The 22690-nt window shown below is 40.8% G+C and overlaps 1 protein-coding gene across 1 annotated transcript in view; it reads left to right on the top strand.

Moving 5' to 3' along the window:
- Positions 1-22690, top strand: part of si:dkey-237i9.1 (SEC14-like protein 1) — a 30416-nt gene that overhangs the window by 638 nt on the left and 7088 nt on the right. The window contains exons 2-13 of the mRNA XM_054604461.1: positions 1102-1191; positions 14312-14461; positions 14732-14863; positions 16646-16774; positions 17360-17633; positions 17918-18027; positions 18345-18534; positions 19987-20075; positions 20353-20423; positions 21443-21614; positions 21866-22000; positions 22166-22300. Coding sequence (XP_054460436.1) covers positions 1129-1191; positions 14312-14461; positions 14732-14863; positions 16646-16774; positions 17360-17633; positions 17918-18027; positions 18345-18534; positions 19987-20075; positions 20353-20423; positions 21443-21614; positions 21866-22000; positions 22166-22300 — 1650 coding nt within the window. The 5' untranslated portion in view covers positions 1102-1128. The remainder of the gene's footprint in view (positions 1-1101; positions 1192-14311; positions 14462-14731; positions 14864-16645; positions 16775-17359; positions 17634-17917; positions 18028-18344; positions 18535-19986; positions 20076-20352; positions 20424-21442; positions 21615-21865; positions 22001-22165; positions 22301-22690) is intronic.

Below are 22690 nucleotides of genomic sequence, written 5' to 3'. Positions count from 1 at the left end.
ATCGTTAGCCATAGAGGAATACTGTGGTTTGTATTCTGTGGGTCCTAGACCCGGTCCTTACTAGTCTGCCTCCCTGATCCCTCTGTGAAGGAGTGCTGGGACTTCAGCTACCTCCTCCTCCTCTTCCTCCTCCTCCTCCTCCTCCTCCTCACCTGCTGCCATGTCCCCATCACTGCATTGCCGGAGTCACAGACGTGTTTCAGCATGCTGAACAAATGCTCAACAAATGCTGAACGTGAAGTTCAAGCCACACTTTGCACTTCTTTAAAAAATTGCCTGTAGTAAGCAGAATCGTTTTACTTTACACCACATTCTGTTTAGTTGCCATTAAAACTTACAGTATGCACATTTGTCTGTCAACTACTAATGTTAAAGTGAATATAAAGATACATCTTTCTACATATGTTTTTACTTTGTGTGTCATCCTGTTCTCTATCCTCTGCTCCAGCATGTGGAATGTGCTGTTTACATTTTTAAAGAATGAGCACCACCTGTCTTTTTTATTTTTTTATCATTAGGTAGAGTGCTGTTGTGTGTAGCTGTCACCCCAAATTCTGCAGAGACTGTAGATGGACTAGGCTTAGTTATAGGCTATTCCCAGTAGTTTGCAGTGAGAAGCCATTGCAGTGGCGTAGTCTCTGTTTGATAAATGAGCGGGGCATGCTGCATCCATTGATCGGTGACATCCTCGGCTCAGGAGAGCTCCCTTCTGCAGCCCATAACTATACACGGATTTCTAGTTTATTGTGCTGCTTGCGAACACACACACACACACACACACACACACACACACACACACACACACACACACACACACACGCACACACATAAAAGCACCTGGCATCATTCAAGCAGTCGTCCAAAACACACCTTTACTTAATTACACGCTGAGTCTCGTCTTTTAGGGCCAGGTGCCGCCGTAATGCTGTGATTTTGGTACTCAGCAGCACACAGTTATTGTTATGATGGCAAGAGTGAATGAAATGCGGCCTTACATCTCTGCCCCCCCCCACCCCCCACACACACACACACACACACATTTGCCTGTGATCATAACTGGTTCTTTCTTTTCTGATTTGATTTATTCTTATTCCTGTTCAGGTTGTTGGTGTAACTGCAATCTCCACCATGGTGCAGAAGTACCAGTCACCTGTGCGGGTGTACAAGTATCCCTTTGAGCTGGTGATGGCGGTAAGTGTCTTTTCCGGTATTCACAGTCAACTCTCTGTAATATTGCATGCAATCAGCGCAGAGTTATGTAATGGTGGCGTGTGGGCGCTGCAGTGGTCACCCTCAGAAGGTAGTCATTTGAACAGAATTACACACCTTGCATGTTATTCGCTCACAGATTCAAAATGCTGTCGCTGAAAGCAAACTGCATTGAGGTTATCCCCGTGCAGAAAACACACACATTTTCTTTTGTCCTAGTCCTTGTGTTCATTGTTTAGTAAGGTGTGCAACCATTGTGCTGTACATTTGCACACTCAGCATCTGAAGCTATAACACGTCAAACAGAGGTACTAACTCAGATTTAGTTAAAATATTCAGTGCCTTGCAGAGCTTTTAGTGTCGGCCTTGCTGCATGTTGTCGTTCACTTTCAAGCATTAGTTCCCCTGTTTAGTGCAGAGAGACTTTCATGTCCGGCTCCTCTCTTTTTGCTCTTTTTTTAAAATGGCTTTCTCAGCAATATTCCTTGTGCCGTCTTTGCTTTCTCTCCCTAACGTTTGGAACTTGAGTTTCCCTTTTCTGCATAAAGTTTGCCATGCAAATCTGTCAGTCTTTGCCCCAGTGCAGTCAGACAGGGGATGGGTGGAAGGTTCACTAAATGGCAGTCAGCAAATGCAAAAACACTTACGGATTGAGTCCCTGCAGTGTAGTGCCTGTCTCTTTGTAGTTTGACAACACTGGGTCTGAAAAACAATGAAAGAATAGATTTTCTACATATTTCACACCTCACCGCTGTATTGTGTAAGAGAGATTTATTTTCCTTTTAAATTCAGTGGGAAAAGAATGACAGGCAATTGTGTGCTGAACCATGAACTATAATCTCACAGTGGATGGATGGTTTGTTCAGCAATGTTTTGACCTCAGCTGCTGTTTGCTAGTAATGTGGTATTGGTGCACGCCCGAAGAGTCCTGGCCTGATTATACAACTGTCATTTTCAACCAAACAGTCTAACTGGTCAAAGATGCTCTATTGCTATTCCTACTTAATTAATTTAAATGATCTCTGAAAGTTATTTGGGAATTACATGTATTTAACAGTCATTTGTCTTTTGCTGCACTCTTTAAATGGAAATCAGCTTTCTATATGAGCCTGAACGAGGATGCAGGAAGACTAAATCTCCTTAGCAATGGCTGGATCGAGAACTGGGCGAACAGAACGCTATTAATAGAGGGCTGGTCCTTACACCTGGGTCTAAGGATGCAGCCGAAGGAAGGAATAGTAATAATAGCAAAGTAAAATTACATTATATATAAGCTGGAAATGACCCACTTCATAGGCTTCTTTGTAGATGGAACAGGCTTACTTTTGCAAATGGAGTAGCCCTTGGTGTTTTGTAAACTAGGGCAGCAACGCATAAGGTGAATGTTTAAAGATGATTACGGGGAAAAAAAAGTTTGCTATGGGTTAATAATTTGGTCAGACTCTGTAGTGAATTGTTGGTAGTTGAAATGTACAGTTCAGTCAGTTTGGTGCATTTGGATTCTCTTCCCTTCTTGCGACTTTTCTCTGCAGTGAGTATTTTTGCAGACACTGCAGAGCAGACTTAATGGTGCGTCACAACACTTACTGGTTCTTTTCATGAAAACCCAGTGAAATCTCTCCCACTCTTACTTCCTCTATAGCAGGTCTGTTGACTTTGCTTCATAGTAGTGTAACAACTTATTGTGTTTGTGGGAAACCACCACAAAGCATTGATAGAGTGTATTGTTTTTAACAAGAATCAGCTTCTTTTTTTCAAGACCGCTTTCACTTCTCAATGTGTATAAGGTATGCATATTGTGCGGGCAGCCCTGGGCATTAAGCAGAGTACCAAATAATATCTACATTACTCTATTAGTCCATAGCTTAGTTCAGCCTATTCTTCCCTCCAGTTCCTCTGTATGAGGCTTCTGAAATATTTGCCAGTAATGGCTTCTCCCTTTCGTGTGTTGGGGGATTATATTTGACATTTAGCTTTGAGGAATTTGGTGTTCTCTCTCCATTTGACTCTGTTGTTTGGATACAGTCAGTTCTTTGAAATACCCATTTACTCTTCAAAGGGTAAAAACCAAGGCTCTACATTCCTCTGTTAAAGCATTTTAAATGCATTCTTTAAGTTAAAATTTTAGTTTAAACTCAGCCACTCTTCTCTTGGCCCTTGAGTATGGAATCGCCTCAGTGACAGGTGCTATAGATAACTATGGTTATCCTGGATAACGCCGCTGTGGCTTGAGTGTACAGTTGCATAAGTCATGCTCGGATCTCAGATGCCCTTCAGCTGTCTACGTTCTGCAGTAGTTACTGAACCCTGTTTGAGCATGTTATTCTCAGTATTCCCAGCGTTGACAGCCTTTGGCAGATTTAACACTCATCTCAGAACTTGGTACTTTAAAGTCAACTGCAACAATTATGACATACTTTCTCTTTTGCATTTGAACAAGCCAGTATTGACTTTAATGGCAATCAAGTCTATTCTTTAGAAAGACGTCACACATATGTACCACAATATGGACATAATAAAGGAAGGAAATAAACAGAAACCAACCGTCAACACCTTGGGTGTTGTTGCTTTACTTGTTTCAATTTTGGCTTGTGCTTGAGGGCTATAAAATCAACTTGACAGGACTAGATGTGACACTTAATTAAAGATTCTGCTGTAACATTTACCTAAGTGATTTTTTGCTGATGTTGAGAATTGAATTTCACTTAAGAGGCCAGCTCCTGAAAGTCCTGACTAGATTAGAATGGCACCAGAGTCAAACGCACTCTGCAGCACCTTCAGTATGTATCCTAGTAGAAAACTCGGAACTTCGTTTTTGGATGAAGTTAACTTGGCATAGAACGTAATAGCCTTATTATTTCTGCACAAATTTGGCCTGTTTTTTTTTTTTCATTGTTGAGGACTTTGCAGTATCACTGAAGTACGGTAGTACAGCAGTAGTTTGTTAAAGAAAAATCACTCTCAGCCACAGCGGTCCCTTGAGTCTGCTGCTGCATCTCAATAACAGGAAATGTAGTTGATGCTTTTGCTGCTGTTATCGCAGCAGTCCAGTTTCAGAGCCTTTAGTCTATCCTCAGGGAGTCACATAGGAATGTCAAACACAATACCACTCTCGCTGTTTTCTTTAGAGCTGAAGGGACAGTTGGTTCTCGAAAACATCAACAATTGAAGAATGACCTCAGAAGCCACAAGAGAAATAAAAAACTTATCCTGGAATATTATAAATCTGCTAACTTGATGTCTAAAAGACAATAACTATATCTTAAGTCCCTAAACTCCCAGATGAACGCGCATGCTGCAGAGAGAGGGTATTAAATGAGTCTTTCCTGCTCCATGGAAACGTATGGGCCTGTAGCTAATCCACAAGGACAAAGTGTTTTGGTCCTTCCCCTGTCCTAGTGGACTGTCTACAGGGGGAAAAAAGAACAGGATGTGCCATGCTATTGTAGTGACTGCTGGACTTGTTGGCACCATCAACCACAGGGGACATTTCCTTCTTATTGCCTAAATCCTCTTTATCAGTGGCAGCAGTCAAACACATACTTCGGATCCTAATATTTTTATGGCTACACATAAAAAAATATATAAGTAACAGAAAATGTTACCCACTTATTAGGGTACTTAGAGTCCTGTCTGCTAACACAGTAGCCACTGGGAAATAACTGTGCTGCTTCAGATTCTCTGAATTCTAGTGTTTCCCTTTCTGTGGGGCCCACACAATGGGTGAAAGGGTGCACACTGCACACACCTCCTTCTTAGACGGATTGGAACCTGTTGTTTGCTGGAGAACGTGTTGTTACCAAAGGCTCATTAATGAAGCCCTCAGTGAATATGATTGTTTCCTATTATCCAGGCCAGGGTTGCATGAACGGCTCTGTCACAGTTCTGTTACTCTATGTAGGTGAAAGAGACGGGACCAGCAGTGAAGCAGGACCTCCCTGAGAGTTGGTAGGGGACCCTTATCTTTGAAGTGTTGTGACCATTTTAAACTGCATCACCGGCTTTGAGTCAACTCCTAGGAAACACAAATACCAGTTCTGCCTTTTTATTTCCTGTCTCTAGTATGTCATAGGCTGTTGCTCCGACCTGCTTTTTAGTTTTGTTTTTGTTCCTTTTATAGTCTCTCTCAAAAACTGGTTTGTGCAGGGAAACTGAGCCCCTATCATGCAAAACAGAACATTTGAATCAATCAAGCACACAAGGCAAGTTGAAGCTTATGCATGCAAAGTCCAGCTGTTTTAAGACACTAGAGCTTCTGTTACCAGGTTGGATATTTTTTAATTTTGGGTAGAGATAATTTTTGCGGCTGCACTCGGGAGCTCAGATCCTGCACAGTATGCTTATCCTGTCTTCTTTTGCACCATGAACTACTTTGAGCTCCTCATGCCTCCTGTAACCGTCCTAATGTGGGCCATCCCTAGCAGGTGAAGTGTCGGATCACCAACACAATGTTTGGTGCCAGTTTACAGCAGAGCAGGTGTTTTTAAACATGGCTCATCCTACTGTAACCTCTCTCTCACTCTGTCTGGCCTGGCTGAGCACAGAGCTGCCCAGGTGACATCCTGTCCCACCATGTCCTGACCCACTTAAGGCCAGGTCTGGTTAAGGCGTTTGCAAACCAATTCTATGGCGCAGCAGCGTTACTTTATTGTTTTAATCCTTCTGTGAGCCGCCGGCTTGTGTGTCGCTTATCTCACCTAATGGTCTCACGTCTACAGGCGAGTGCTTATACAAGCAAAGATTCACCTTCATGTCAACCTTGCCTGAACAGCTAAATGGGGTCATTTCATTCATGCAATCTTTTTTTTTTTTATCATGGAAACGTGGCCCATTGAAAAAGAGCCACGTTCATACTACAGTAGTTATTCATACAGAGGTCCTCAACAGACCAAAAAGAACATTTAGTATTCCTGCACGAGTGAAATGCTTTACTATTTATGAATGCATTTCTCATGAGATTCTCCCAGCATTGCGCCTGTCTGTTCTGATTCAGAAAATTTCCATCCACTCTTCTGAATGAATCTGTCAGAGCTTTGCTTGCAGTGTCTAATTCACTTACTCGGCTACACGCTGGCTGCCAAAAACAATGAAGACTTATAGCCTGCTTTGGGGCGCGTCGTCCAGCATGCTGCTTCAAACGGCATTAATAAACAACCGCTGTCCCACCAGCACCACGTGACTCTGAGAGCGTATGATATAATTCTGGAGCATATTTCATTCACTGATCACCAGGACACTCATTCATCCTCTTTCCTGCTGCAAGGTCGAGATGCTGGCTCAACAGCCCCCCCCCGCGCTCTGCTCTGCTAGACACAGATGAATGTGAATGCACAGTGACCCTTTAGCGTATTTTACACTGCAACCGTGCTACAGTGTGGCAATGGATAGTGACTCAGATCTATGCGGCAGCTAGGTGACGTTAATAGAGCGCTGCAGGAATGAGTCCTTTTTAAACCTGGAAATGAGTTGGCATTTTTGCACTTCCAGTTCCTTTTTCTGATCCGATGGGTTTTTGGAATGGATGTTTTTGGTCACATGCCTTAAATGAAGTCTGTGGTCAACACAATAATAAGAGATTTTATATATTTTTTTCTACGACATAAATAAATGAGTGAATTTTGAAGCTTTCAAGGCGGTCGCTTACAAGTGGCTAAATTACTACAAAAAGTCATCATGCCGAATACTATTCCGGCTTGTGTTTTGTGTGGTTTATTACTGAAGATTATCATTACAAAAAAATGCGTAAGTGTCATAAACTCTTAAGCTTATTTTCTGCATAATCCAAAATTCAATGGAAATTTCTTATTTGCTTTTATTCAAGGGAACCAGCACAATGCTAACTTCTAGGTTGGCCTATAAAAATATGTCATCCTTGCAGTTCTCAATAGGTATGTGTATCGTAGTATACCGTGATGGTCTTTGCAAGCATGTGTATGCTTGCTGCCATGTTTTCCATGATCAGGGTTTATTTTAGAGCTGGTTCAAACTCTTTTTTTTTGAGTGCGATTTAAAGGCAAAAAATTGTTGATCAAAAAGGATGTTTTCCCTTATATTGAAACCAAGGGTAACTCTTCCCTTTAATGATACAGGAGTAACTTGCTGGCAGATTTTTTGTTACGACACACTGTGTGATGGTAGGTGACAAACGACCCTCATACAGCTTTATTATCCTTCCCTCAATTTTGTAAGCATCCTCACATACACCCCATGCTCCCACACAGAGCTGTGCATTAATCTCTAAAGTGATCAGAAATTTCCAGTTATCCCTGTAAATTTTCTTCATGTTCACTGCTATCTCAACCTTTCCTGGAAAGGATGCTCAGGAATCTCCAGCAGGATTTACAGAAACCATGAAGTAAGAGGTTCGTCACAGTAATTAAATCATTCGGATTTTGTAGTAATGTTGGCAGAGCAGGCAGTGAATATGCTTTGCCAGCACCTCTCTTTCCTTTACTGTAAGGTCGGATATCAATAATGCTGCACTTTCCTGTAAATCGTTGCTTATGAGGAATTCTTATTCTGCAGTGGTTTGGTCCTGTGTAGAGAACAGTCAGAGTGATGAGCCGGGCTGCTCAGTTATGAACAGAGTTGGTCATCTTGAATGTTTTAAAAGAGATAATGTGTTGACATTATGATCTATTTAACAATTTGCTTCACTTTTTCACAAGTATTTGACTATAGAGTCACATTTGACTATAGATTTTACATGACAGGTATCATCAGATTTTACTAGACAAATTATTTGTGAGATCAAAAAAATGTAAACATTTCATGTTCTTATTCTGATGACTATTTGATAGCTGACAGATGGCCACCTTTCTGCTTTCTGTTCCTGGTGAACACGTATATCCAGTCATTCATGCCTAACTTATAACTGCAGTTTAGAATATTGCACGACCCACCAAATATTTAAGACCTTACATTTATATAAGGTCTGTGTACGGGAAGATTGTCCCCCTCCTCTCTCCAAGCTGGTAGTTCCAGGCAGTTCAGCCATTACAAAGCACAGTGTAGCAGTGAGATCACTGGAAGGAGAGAAGTGGGTGGTATGGCATGCCGAGACCAAACACTCTATTGTTTCATTTCTTCAATCAGGAGTTTGTTCTCTCTCCTACCCAAGATCCAGTCTACACCTCAGCTCAGAGGCATTTGGACATGATGTGGGTGGAGAAACTCTGCATCTTGGCTGTCTTTATGTAGTGATATGATTACCCTTCACAAACCTTTTACATCACACTGTACATCTCCCTTTTTTAGATGTGACAGCAGCTCAAAACATTTAAGTCTATTTAACTGCAGTAGATACTATGTTAAGCTCTCAACAAATAGAGCAGTGTTTGCTCTATACTAAATCCACACTGGAGGCCGTGTCCACAGCATCCCTGTAGTGTAATGTAAAGTTGTCAAACTGGTTGACCCAGCCCTGGAAAACAGGATCACGGAAGCTCTTTATACAATACAGGATATTTTCCCTGAAGTGGTTTCACCTATTTATGCTCGAACAAGAGGTTCCCTATTCAAATGCTCCAATTGTAAACATTCATTCAAAGTGTTTCATGAGTCATAGTGAGAGTCATGTCTTGCCAGTTTTGTTGAAAAGCCTAACAAACCAAAATGTGTTCTTGCTGCCGTTTTTTGGCCCCGAAAACATGAAAACAGGCTAAGAAACCCAGCTGTGAGTCCCTATGATAAGCCAATGTACAGTTAATCACTTTTAAGTATTGACTGATCAAAAATATATTAATGGACAATGAATAAAATTGCATAACATTTTAAGTAAAGCCTTTAAGTTGCTTAGAATATGATTTTTTGTTTTTGTCTATGAATTTCAATTAGTTATTTGTTCAATAATGACAGTTGAAGCGGGAGCAGTCACTTTAGTTAAAAGCATTTTCTTTAATTAACACATTTTATTTGTGCTGCAGAACTGGAAAGGAAATAAAAACATAATTTGTATGAATGATTTCTCTCTTCTCTCATCTTGGTTTCACTGTTACACTAAGGAGGAGACCTTTTCCTTTCTCTTCATCATCACTAGTACCCCGAATAACCAGTATAGCTTGTCTGAATTGTCACCTGCTAATTCTCATGTATGAAGATATCCTAAGTAAAGTGTTTTTTTCACAATTCCATCTGCATTTCAGTCGGTTAGAAGACACACAGAATTTTTAGGCCCCCTTCCTCGTCGATGACCTAGATTGAAGTTTGTAGCTTTGCTCTCTGAAATGCAAACCAGGAGGATTTTTCCTCTCCACATGCCATTCCTCCATATATCCTTCTCTAAGCTATTCACCTCAAATAATGCAAACAGATGCCAGAAAGCCTTATGCGTCAGGGCCAATATTTTCAGTCGCGGGTTGTGTGTGTCTGTGACAACCGGTCTCATGAATGAACATGACATTATCTGTCATTTGGCAGCGCTTGCTCACTAATCTGTAGGCTTAATAGTCTATCAAACGCTCTTGTGACCCTAATTGTTCACCAGACAGGATCCTAACATCGTCTTTGTGAGCAGCATCAAACATGACCCCGTCAGTTCAATTAATTATTGGCATGCACACGGAGGATAATGGCTAAAGAAACCTCCCAATGTGACTGGATACTGTGAAGGGTGCAGTCTTTTTGAGTGAGAGTTTCAGTCTCAACCCCTGTAATGACGTTCCCAACAGGTCAAGGCCCAGGGTTGCCTGAGGTGGTGGGTGGGAACTCCTAATGATTTTTGCTAACAAACATTGACTCAAATTACTTCACACTTCTGCCAGAAAAACCCGTCAAGGGCGGTGTGTTTGTGTTAAAAAATGTATTGGGTGTTTTTAAGACCGCAGCTTCAGAGAGAGCTGTGGTGGCACTCCTGATAATGTATCCTGTTGTTGGTCATTTATCAGTGTGACTGTCTGCATGTGACACTAAAAATACACTGAAATATTTTAATAAGTTTAGTATGCTGGTATCTCTTATTACTTGTTTATTACTGAGACCAAATGTGTAAAACTTGTTTGTTTGCCCCAACACCAACAAAAGGCACAGTTTGTTCTGTACATTCAAATGAATGGAACATGTCAACTGTTTCTTAAAGACAAGTTTACAGTTGTAGACGTAAACATTTTAGATGGGTCTCAGTTTATTTCCTGTTGTAGTGCAAGGAACTTATAAAAGAAGGAAGGCTCGTTGCGTCATTGTGAAAGCATTTCAGTTTTGCATTGGGGCCAGACCTTGTTGCCAGCTCTATTGAAGTTAATGGGGTGGACATGGCAAGTCCCACTGTAACTCATTATATCTGTGTTGCTTAACAAGGACTGCAAAACTCTTCCAAGTAATTTTTAAAAACACATAATGTGATGTTGACTGCATTTCTTTTTATCTAAATGTGCGTGCGTGTGATGGCCTATCAGAGGTAAATATAGGACCTGACCATATGCTACAATGCCTACAGTTTGTCTCAGTGCTTTACATTCAGACTAGTCATCCAGCCTATATTATTAGCTATTATGCACATAAGTCATGAGAGGCTATAAAACTTCCTGTCTGTTTCTTATAAACCTTTTCACAGGGTTTTTCTTATCAACGTTAATGGTCTTACTTCCAATTTAATGTGGGACATCTCAACAGAGATAATGCTGGCCAATAATGGCTGAACAAAGTGCAAAAGAAACCTAGGTCAATTGATGGACAAAGTGACTAGCACCGGTAAAGGTCCAGCTTTTTAGAGATGTAACTTGCAAACTTCAGCCCTTCAGAATATTATTAAATATCAATAAGAATTTGATGGTTGGCTAGTAATTAATTAAAAGGTTGCTATAGTACAATTAAATACATGTAGAATACTAACAGTTTGGCACCAACTTGAGTTCAGTGACTTAATGACCCTTTCTTCTTTTCTATATTCCCTGTTGCCATTTATGTGAATGACATTAGCTGAGAGGAAGTAAACATGGTACAAAGCTGTTGCCGAGCAGTGCAATTCCATTGAAACGGTCTATACAACTCTGTGGTTAGTCACTCTTAGTCCTGTGAATTTCCTCTGAAGAAATGCAGCCAGATCGCCTACTGAATCTCAGCTTTGTTTGCCTGTATGTTTTGACATCATTGCTAAGCTGTCCTCATCAAGTATCTTAATCTTAGCGCTTCCGACCCAAAATGTTCCCATTTTCCCAGTCACCAGAAAAGCTAGCTGATAAAAATAGCAGAGGCCGACCTCTGGGCGGCTGTTGTCTCTTTTACACAACCATTTTCATAAGCTCCAGAGATGTGACACTGCTACCGAGGAAGCTGAAGGTGCTCTCGAGTCAGTTTTGGTCCCAGGAGACCTTTTGGCCCTCACCTCACTTTCAAGATTAAGAATGACATTAACCAGATACATGTTTTTTTTTTTTAAGCCTTCTGTAGTCTGGCATCGACAGGAAAAGGTCTGGTCTAACAAAGGCTGTATAAAACTTGATATACCAGAACATTTACCATCAAGAGTCATCTCCAGCTTCCTCTAGTTCCTGTGAGCAGCTGTAACTTGGTAGACACATTGCATCAGAGCTGTTGTTATGTTACAACAGCTTTGTCTTTGGGGAAGGGTGTTTTGTTTCATTTCGTCCAATCCAGTACAACCACTTTGTGGTAACAATATTGCAATACATTTGATGGACTTGCACCACCTCCATTCTCCTGTCATAGATCTCTGAGTGCACAGGATCTTGGTAGGCAATGTTACAAACTAATAAGGACAACTGTTTCATGGCAAGATTGAAGGATCTTGTATCAATATGATGAAGTACATTGATTTAAAGTCAACAAATTATTTACACTGTAAAATTATCTGATTATTAAGGAAAGCAGCAAATCCAGACATTTGAGAAGCTGGAACTAGAGATTGTTTGGCATTTCTTGTATAAAAAAATACTTAAACAATTAATTAATTATCAATTTAGTTTCAGATTAATTCTTTCTTAGTCAATTTATTAATTAATCGGCTAACATTTACAGCTGTACTTGATTTGTAAAAGGTCAAGTTGCGATTACTCCAGAGGTATCACTATCGAACATTTTTAAAATTTGATTTAAAAATAAACAGCAAACATTGTATGTCCCGGTGAGCCCTTTTTCCTGTTTGTTTTTTGTTGGCTAGTGCTTGCAGCTATATTTAAGGCTGATTTTTTTTTTTTAATGCCATAAATTTAAGCCAGATAATAGCCGGGCTGCCTGCCAGCATTCTTGTTTACTTGCCTGAAAGTACGTTATGCACATATATGCACCACGCAGCCCCTCTGTAGTCTGAACATGTATTATGTTTCCCCTCAGAACTCCTGGATTTCCTGAATCTCCCTTCCTGAGAAAAATAGGCCTTGTTTTCCATACCCATGCCCTTATCCACATTGTCTGTTGTCCAAAGGGAGAATGTTCTCTGTGTGTGCAGGAAGAGATCAAATGACCATGTATTGTTTGTCATATATTCTCTCATGCGCCTCTGGAAATCACATAATATCTCCAGACGAATTCCAGGAACCATTTACTCATGGCTTGGCCAGTTATGTTGTGTCTGAACACATCCTATCACCATGGAGACTGGAGTATGATGTTCCTACAGTCTTTAATACACATGCCCAGTTGTTGCAGCTATCCTGGAAACTAAGATTTGGTTTGTTATTTATAATTTTTTACTTTCTCAGTGTGCGAAAGCATTCCAGGAAAGATTTGAGGCAAAAGACAAATAAAATGTACTGTAGTGGAGTTGGTTTACCATGTGTGTTCATGTTGATATGTCAATAATGCAGCTCCGTATCCCAAATACTGACTGTAGGTGGGTTGACACATCCTGGATGAAGTGTGCAGCAAATACTACAAAAAGTTTGTCCTGGCCTTGTAGATCAGTGAGTAAAAGAGTAAGAATTGAATTAGAGGTGGTTTGATTCACATGAGATAGATGTGAGAGTATTGTGAGAAGTTTCTATCGTAGGTATTACTATTCAATTGTAGCAGTTCACTGTCATTATAAGTATCATATGTGTACTGTAAGAAATTAAGTCAGATGATCTGATGTGACCATATTGAGTCTCTTTTTAGGTGTAGCCGAGCAGCAGGCTGTCACGTTTCCTTTTTCAGTATTAAGCTGTTTTTTTGTACAGTGTGTACGGCTATTGTTTTTGACTGCGCATGGCATTTGTGGTTGTTGTTGACACCAATGTTTTTAAAGGGTCAAACTGATGTTTACAGTCGGTGCTGTTGTGCTGACGGCAGTACAAAGCCTGCACCCAGTTGTTCCAGAGCTGAAAAACAGAGCTCAGCATTCAGTCAATGGGCAAAAGACTGATTGGCTCAGTAGCCCTGGTAGTGGTATGCCAGGAGCTGCTGAACCCAATGAACTCAGGTTTAATATACATATACAAATTATTTATCGTTTTAGAACACAGTGTAAAAATACTCTGTTACAAGTAAAATTCCTGCATTAAAAATGTGACGTAGCATCGCGTGGCGAGTATCAGTACAAAAGTATTGGCCCCAAAGTATTCTTAAAGTACCAAATGTAAAAGTATACTCACTAAGCAGAATGGTCCATTTCGAATAATATATTTGTGGTATAAAAGCTGGCTGGCCTCGGCACAAGAGCGGAGTTTGTCTGTTTTGCATTAATGAGAACACGTATTTTGGAGACAGTGTGTGCCGTAGGCACAGCGGCACCTATTTTGTAATGAGCCGTTTTTTTTGTTCAGTTGTTTTGTTAAAGTGCTTTAGTTGAGTCGGGGCCAATCTCTGCTGTGGCTTAGCTCGAGAGAGAAGTTTGGAACGATACTAAGTTGAAGGAGCTATTGTTTGGCCTCTAACTTGTTTGCTGTATACACTTTGTGAAGGGTTCTCTTGTTTATTCCAAAAGCACAGCCGTCACATTTGTATTGTTTGCTGGCTGAACAGCACACAGACAGCGTTATTAAGACCTCTTTTGTTTTCCTCCTACTCAATTCCCAGAATGAAACTTGAAACCTAACGTGTGTGTATATATATATATATATATATATATATATATATATATATATATATATATATATATATATATATATTCCCAGATTGCAAAACCCTGTATTAGTTGACAATTCTGTTCCTCCTCCCTTGTTTTCAGGCCTATGAGCGCCGGTTCCCGACCTGTCACCTTATCCCCATGTTTGTGGCGAGTGACGTGGTGGAAGAAGAGACCAATGAGGACGGTTCCACCACCAGGGTTGAGCGGCGCTGTGCCCTGGATGTTGACGCCCCACGCCTGCTCAAACGGGTATGTTGCACATCAGGTCGCCAGCTAATGTTCATCTTAAGTACAATGCATTGTGGTTATTGTGATATTTAATAACTCCTTATCAATGCCTCAAAGTATTAAACCATATTTCTATCAGTTGAGAAGTTGTTTTTTTGTATAAACAATATAATAATGTTGCTTGTGTTTATTTTTAGCTCTATGTACAAACAGTAGTATATAAAGATTTTACCAAATTTTGGTCTCATGTCAGTTTATTCTCTTGTAACATGAGTTGTTTGTGGATTGCAGATTGCGGGTGTGGACTATGTCTACTTCTGCCAGAAAAACACACTGAACCGAAAGGAGAGGACACTTCACATCGAGTCCCACAATGAGACCTTCTCCAACAGGGTCATCATCCATGAGACCTGCTGCTATTCGGTCAGTAGCATACACATCCCAGTGCGGCCTAGTGCAGACTGTTGTCCACATACACACATTGTGCGTATATTTATAGTGCAAACAGGCCCTGGAGAGAGCAGTTTTTATGAAACGCTCAATCCATTGAGTTATACAGAACCACACAACTATATTCCCAAACACGCACACATGTGCTGTAAAGCTGTTGTTAAGCTGCTGAATGGAAAGCTGACGCCAGTACAGCCATGTTAATGTTTGTGTCTCCTCTAATCTCTGCCCTGCTTTCCCGCACAGAAGGCCTTGTTTAGACTAGCACAAAGCATTCTGATAGCTATCTCGACCTATCTCTCTCTTATTATTCAGTCCACTCACGCTCAGGCTGAATGCTCTCAAGCACTGATCTGAAACCAGCATGTCTTCTTGTTTCTCCCGGCTCCACTTATGTATGCTGAAGGCTTCCCTCTGACTTCAGATCTGCCTGTTCATGAATGGATGTGCTCTGAGTTAATGAGGTCAAGCACATCGTATTAGCCTCAAACCAACTATAGTGCTAATTTTAGGTCCAAGGCTGCACAGAGGTTCTTATTGTGTGCTTTAGCACACTGTGCTAACAGAAACCGGCATGGACAGGTCAATCAGAGCGAGCTAATGGCTCTGGCCAAAGCTGAAATATTTTGGTAGCCAAGAGTAATGAAGCTACCAGCACAGAGACTTTAGAAAGCATTAAACTCATGACTTCTTTTGAAATGCAGTGCTGACGTAGCCTGAATTAAAGTGGATTGAAATTATTTGTTAATATATCTCGATCAAGTTTCTGGTAAATGTAATTTTTTTATGTATCACATACAACAAATTGAAACACATTGTAGCCTTCTAAATTTGACACAACTTATTTTTCAAGAGCTTCTTGGTCAAAATACTGAATTCCCGGATTCAAAACTAAGAAGCTGATAAACATTATTTACTGATACGATATGAATAAAAGTTTGTCTGGGAGAATGCGACTCCTGAATTTAAAAACTGATCAGCCATTGCAGTTGTTACTACAAAAACATTAAGACCAATCAGGGTTGCATAAGGTCTTCCAATTTTTTGGGGCATCTGAACAAAGTCAGCTGATGCCAAAAAAAATTGCCCAGATCAGCCCAGACACTGATCAAGACAAGATTTTTCATCTCAAGCCCATAGTGACTTGGTCATCTTGTTTCTGCATTTGTATTCAGTATAATATACAGTACAGCGGTTGGCTACCTTTTTGATATAAAGTGCCATTCTGAAATGTTCTTGTGAAACAGTTTGCCATATCAACATTAAGGTTAACATTAAGTTTAATAATGACGCAACATCAAACTTTTATTTCATTCCACCCATATTGGCAACAGGCATAGCAACAACCAAATACTTATTTTTATAATTTTTTCCCATACTCAGGTAATGGTAAATTATATATGAGAGCACTATACATTAAGGCTGCCATCCTGATGAAAACATCCACGTCACAGTTAGTTGTATTTTTTTAACCCCCTGTGGAATCAAATTATATGCAAAGTTTCCATTGTGTGAAGAGGCAGCAAGTTCTCGTTGATCAAAGGCAGAGTAGGGTGGGTTTTCAAGGAAAGCGGTTCGATCAAGCTACCGTAAATAACAGGCCGTGCACCTGCCAATGGCTGTGAAAGAGGTAATTAATCATGTGGATGAAAGGGGACTGCAACAATTCCAAAAAAACTGTCTTGCACACTTATTGCACAAGCTACTGCGAATGGTTGCTGACCCCTGCAATACGTGTTTGTGTGTTTGGTACAGGTTCACCCTGAGAATGAGGACTGGACATGCTTTGAGCAGACCGCCAGCCTGGACATCAAATCCTTCTTTGGCTTTGAGAGCACTGTGGAAAAGATTGCCATGAAGCAGTATGCCAGCAGTATCAAAAAGGTGTGTGCGTGTGCGTGTGCGTGTGTGCGTGTGTGTGTGTAATCAATAAATGTAGGTGTTACCTTTGTTCTGTCTGAAAAATTACATTGTTGCAGAATACAGCATAATGGGTGCTGTATGGATTATGCAGAACTGTCATCCATCTGTTCTATGAAATTTGTTTTTTAGAGGTTTCTGGAGCATGAGTGAGTCAGTTCGTCTCATGTTGTAATTGCATAAATAAGCTTGCATAATCTCTTTTAGTGGACAGGGGTCTTCTGCTGTCGACCGAGTGAGTCATCTGCCTTCATTTAGAAAAGATGTTGGCAATGTTGATGGCATTTTTTCCCTGTTTTCATTACTTCAGTTGAAAATACTAAAAGAATATGGAGGGTTTGCCTTTAAGATAAGATAAGATAATCCTTTATTAGTCCCGCAGCGGGGAAATTTCCTTTCTTGGTTTAAATAAAGTACATATGAAAATGAAGTATTGTTGGTTTGTTTTCCAAATACCTTCACTTAAATCTAATTTCTTAAATTCACAGCATCTTCTGCTATTTTTGCCACAGTTGTCACACTTCATTTCTTCACCTGTGTTCCTCACAGGGAAAAGAAATCATAGAGTTCTACCTGAAGGAGCTAGAAGATGAAGGGATCACCAATGTGCCGCAATGGACTCCCTCAGACCTTCCTGTGTCTATCCCCAGACCAACCAGTCTCTTCATCAGCCCAACTGTCCTCCCCAAACTGGCGGTCACGCCCCCTGTTTCTATCCCGCTGCCCGCCGACGCCAAGGACGTCACCTCCCAGGACATCAAGCAGGACAGCAGCGCACCTCAGGCGGACAGCCTAACAGAGATTCTTCCTGGCACACCTGAAGGTCTGTTTCTGCAGATGATTGAAAAATGAGAGACAGCCTCTTTGTATATATAATGTATAATAGGGAAAATATTTGTACTAACACTAAAGTAGCATTGTCAAAAATCAGCAGGATACAGAGTAGAAAGCAACCAAAGCAAAGCGTCATTGTTTAGTTATATAAGTCACATTTGAACAGGTCTTGAATAAGCACAGAAATTACTTCGTTTTGTTGTGTATGCTATGTATACATTTACATTTTGACTGAATTATGTTAATCGAATGTGTTATGTATCTGTGTTACAGATAAGTTGGATGCAGACTATATCAAACGTTACCTAGGCGACCTGACCCCCCTGCAGGAGAGCTGTCTGATCAGACTTCGAATATGGCTGCAGGAGACGCACAAGGGAAAGGTAATTGTTTTACAGTTTTTGTAAGGATGTAATAAAATCGAATAGCAATGTTTAGATGTGATGAACTAAGAAGACTAACTGTCCACCTCCAAATTGAATCATTATCAGCGACATTGGATATTTGAGTCCAGCTTCCAGCTACTTTTAACTTGCTAATATGGCTAAGTGCCCTGCTGGGATATCAATGGTCTGTTTAAATTAGCCAAGTGTCATTGTCAGTGTTGTCAAAGTTATGAATGCTTTTTTCTTTTGTTGTTTTCATTAACTAACCTGTTCATAAATCAAGTACAGCTAATTGCTCTCCCCTTACTATCCAGATTCCTAAGGACGAGCACATACTGCGTTTCTTGCGTGCGAGGGACTTCAACATGGAAAAGGCACGGGAGATCCTTTGCCAGTCGCTGACCTGGAGGAAGCAGCACAAGGTGGACTACCTGCTGGAGACCTGGAGCTCACCTCAGGTCCTCCAGGACTACTACACCGGGGGCTGGCACCACCATGACAAAGGTAGGACCTGACGGTTTGTGCATTTAATTTAAAGGGGTAGTAGATGTTTTGAGGTGGGCTTGTATGAGGTACATATCCAAAGTCAGTGTATTACCAACAGTACGTCGAGGTCGGCACGCCCCCAAACGTATTTTATTTTAGCTACGACCACTTAAAAAAAACTGTTTAAGTTTTCGATATATTCAAAACATTTTCAGTGCTTTACTTTGCTGTCAACAAACTCTTTTGGAAGGGAAACTGAAGCAGTTTATTCATCCATTCACTCTTAAAAGCCACAAGACTCAAGAGTCATTTTACGCCACAGGCCACGAGAGTGGCTGGCCTCAATTTGTCAAATGTTTGTTTGCTAGTTTGTTATTGTGTGACTTTGGTGTTTCAAATGATTAGTTCTGATTCACCAAAGTAACACAATAACACAAACCAACTGATAGAGGCAGCAGTAGAACAGCAACTCCTGTCTTCTGCGAGGTAAAATGACTGAATGAATGTTTTTGTCAATGGCGTCCTGTGGCTTTGAAGAGAGCAAAAAAAGACATGATGTTCCCCGTTTCAAAGGGCTGTCTCACGGCAAGGTAAAGCAGTGAAAATATTCTTAATGTATAATACATTTAAACTGATATTGATTATTTTTTTGAAGTGGTCCTTATTTTCAGGTGTCTAAAATATGTTTTGCTGCCGCCCCATCCACAGCAGTACATTGCTTTGCTTCTGTGCCGGGGCCTCTGTCTGTTTCTCTCGACAGGCGTGCTGATCGTCATCTACTGTAGGTAATTACTGACTTTGGATAAGTACCTCATACAACCCAACTTCAAAAAATCCTTTCAAGGAAAAAAACCGCTTACATCTACAGCCTATTCAAAGACAGTTAAACACTTATGAGTTATGTAGGCCGTGTTGAAGCTGGCTATATTTGCGCTGTTATCTAAAGGAAGACCTCAGTTCTCCAGTTTCCTATAGACTCATGTTACACACACCCCACATGCTTCAAAGTCATTCTTGGCAACCCACAGCCTTCAGCCATGCAAGTCAATTAAACATGAGGCCAATTTATCGCCACTACTTGGTTACTGAAACACACACACACACACACACACACACACACACACACACACACACACACACACACACACACACACTCGCATACATTCACATTCTTCATTTTGGTGCATGCTGTAAATTCTTTGTTTAGAACGTCTGTGTGACTGTTGACAATATAAATCAAATTTAAATTACACATGTTCCCACATGAGTGAACATTTTATCTTCCCATTTCAATCTTTCCACAAGTATTTGTATGGAGACAAAACATGAAAGCATTTCTCAGTGTTTTCACAGTCACTCATTGTCTTACACAACGTAAGAACAGACTATGTAGACATCTCCTTGTAACATGCAGCCCAGTAGAGTGTAAATTGTGTGATAGATTATTTAAATGTTTATTTTATCCTCTAGATGGTCGTCCTTTGTATGTCCTGCGGTTGGGCCAGATGGACACCAAAGGACTGGTCCGCGCTCTCGGAGAAGAGTCTCTGCTCAGACATGTATGTAATTTGAGACACACTTCAAGCTCACGTGTATCAGCGTGTATCAATGTAGGTCGGTAGGTTTATAGGTCAGGTAGCTGGTGGTTGGATTACAGGTTGGGGAATTAATGGACACTGACATATCCTGTCAAGTTTATTAACGCCAGGATGTATCAGTACAGTACATATATAAATAGTCTGCTTATTTATAATGTTTCTTTCACTGTAAATTCAAGTTACCAGTATGAGAGCCAAATGCTCGATAGTGCACTGAGGTCATGTTGTGCCATTTCAGGTGCTGTCTATTAATGAGGAGGGTCTGAGACGCTGTGAGGAGAACACCAAGGTGTTTGGTCGACCTATCAGGTAAACCTTCAGTGCACTGTTTGTACTTCAGAGCTGTACAGGAGATGAATAGGCAGTCATGTTGATTATCAGTTAAACGTGGAAGTACTTTTTTAAAGCAGAAAAGATTCCAGCCAAACAAATGTGTTTTATTTACTGTTCATTTTCTCTGTTTAATATAGTTGTAAATTCAATATGTTTGATTTTTGGACTGTTATTTGGGAATGAATGATGGTTATTTTTCATATTTTAGTATCAATATTAAAAGGGGATTTTGCCCCATGCTCATACTGTACATTGTGTGCAGCTAAGTGTTGGGTGGCCCACTTTTGAAGCTGTGCAAAAAAAGGCAAGAATATAGAATACTACATTGGAATAAGTATATAATGGTAATAAAATATAATAATATATGTAGAATAAAATGTATATTTAATAATCAACTGTAGTTAGGACTGTATGCTAGAAAAGCCTGAAAATATACAGAGAATAGAGTTCACCATCCACCACCATCATGTGCTACAAAAATGATCTACAGTATATAATAATTGATAATAAATATAATGAGTTGCAGCCCTAAATCAACGCAAAAATCTCTGTAAAAGTGTCATAAAAGCTTTAGATGTGGATGAAGATGAAAAGAAAAGGAAAATTAATTTAATGGAAAAGATGTGCAGCCTACAAATATGTAGGAGGAGGAATATGTTCTCCCCCTTAATGGAAAGAATGTACAATGCTGTGAGAGGGAGGGAGCGGAGATGGTATCAGTCATTTTGGCAGCACTCTCAATCAGGAGGAGGTGGCTGTGCAGGAAGGCATGTGAACTGTGGAAGGCTGTCGCGTCACAGCCCTCAGCCAGCATAGATGGAAGCAAAAGGGAGGATGTAGAGGGGGGGCAGAGGTGGTGGTCCAGAATAGCAAGCAATGCCTTCACCACTTAAGCTTCACCTCAGGGTGACAGGTGCTAAGTGGCTGTAAAGAGAATGTGGCCCAGTGGTGTGTGAGAGTGTTTGCGGCGTCTAATCCCTCCTCCTCTTCTGTAGCTGTTGGACGTGTCTGGTGGATCTGGAGGGGCTGAACATGCGTCACCTGTGGCGCCCAGGGGTCAAGGCTCTGCTGAGGATCATCGAGGTTGTGGAGGCCAACTACCCAGAGACTCTGGGACGGCTGCTGATCTTGAGAGCGCCCAGAGTTTTCCCTGTCCTCTGGACACTGGTAAGAACCAGAAAGGGGATCCTTATTAGCTCCTATAGTCTGGTATAGTCTTCTCACAATATCAGTTTATGTGGATTTGAAAGGTTGTTTCAAGTGTGCTGTCTTCCGTCATATTCATATATGGAAAAATCATAAATAACACAAGAAACACACATCCTGCTTTGCTCTTGCTTTAAATTTATGGAATAACAAGGATACAACTCATTTGGTGTGCCCATAACACATATATTCACGCCTGCCTCTGTCCTTAGGTGAGTCCATTTATTGATGAAAACACCCGCAAGAAGTTCCTCATATATGCAGGCAATGACTACCAGGGTCCTGGAGGGCTGTTGGACTACATAGACAAGGAGATTATCCCCGACTTTCTGGCAGGGGAGTGTATGGTGAGTGTCAGATGAAGATTTAAACTCCTAGCCTATCATTTCAGAATATGATTTAGTTCTGAATGTGAACTTTCAGATGCACAACAGCACCGCCACCTACACTGAGATTTTCTTTGCTGACCCAATTCTGTGTTTTGATCTGGGTTTTTTGTGCATGCTCTGCAGTGCGAGGTACCAGAGGGCGGCCTTGTTCCGAAGTCGATGTACCGCACAGCTGAGGAGCTCGAGAGCGAAGATGTCCGCCTGTGGACTGAGACTATCTACCAAAGCGCCAGCGTCTTTAAGGGAGCTCCACACGAGGTGAGGCTTAACCTAGAGCACCAAAGTGAGGGGAAAAGATTGATGTTTGTGGTGATGTCTTATGTGAATATGTAGGGCGACAACAGAGAGCTACCTGATGTATTTGTTGAAAGGTCTGCCATCTAGTGGTTGTATGTGGTGGAGGTCAAATGTGGCCTAGCTTTAAAACATAATCTGCCTGCAGTGACATACAGTTAATCATGTTACGTAAATTCTACCAAACGGAGAGATGCGTCATTATACATAATCGCCCCTCTGGAAATGGTTTGATTTCATGTTAATGAGTTCATAACTTCACAAACGGATGTTCAGTTTTCTCCTGCTGCTCTCTGTCACTGATGGTGTTTTTATTTTGCCACATTCAGCTGATGCTTAAATATGGAGCAACAT

Source organism: Anoplopoma fimbria, chromosome 9, assembly GCF_027596085.1.
Source record: "Anoplopoma fimbria isolate UVic2021 breed Golden Eagle Sablefish chromosome 9, Afim_UVic_2022, whole genome shotgun sequence".
Lineage (NCBI taxonomy): Eukaryota > Metazoa > Chordata > Actinopteri > Perciformes > Anoplopomatidae > Anoplopoma > Anoplopoma fimbria.
This window is presented reverse-complemented; position numbering and strand designations above follow the sequence as displayed.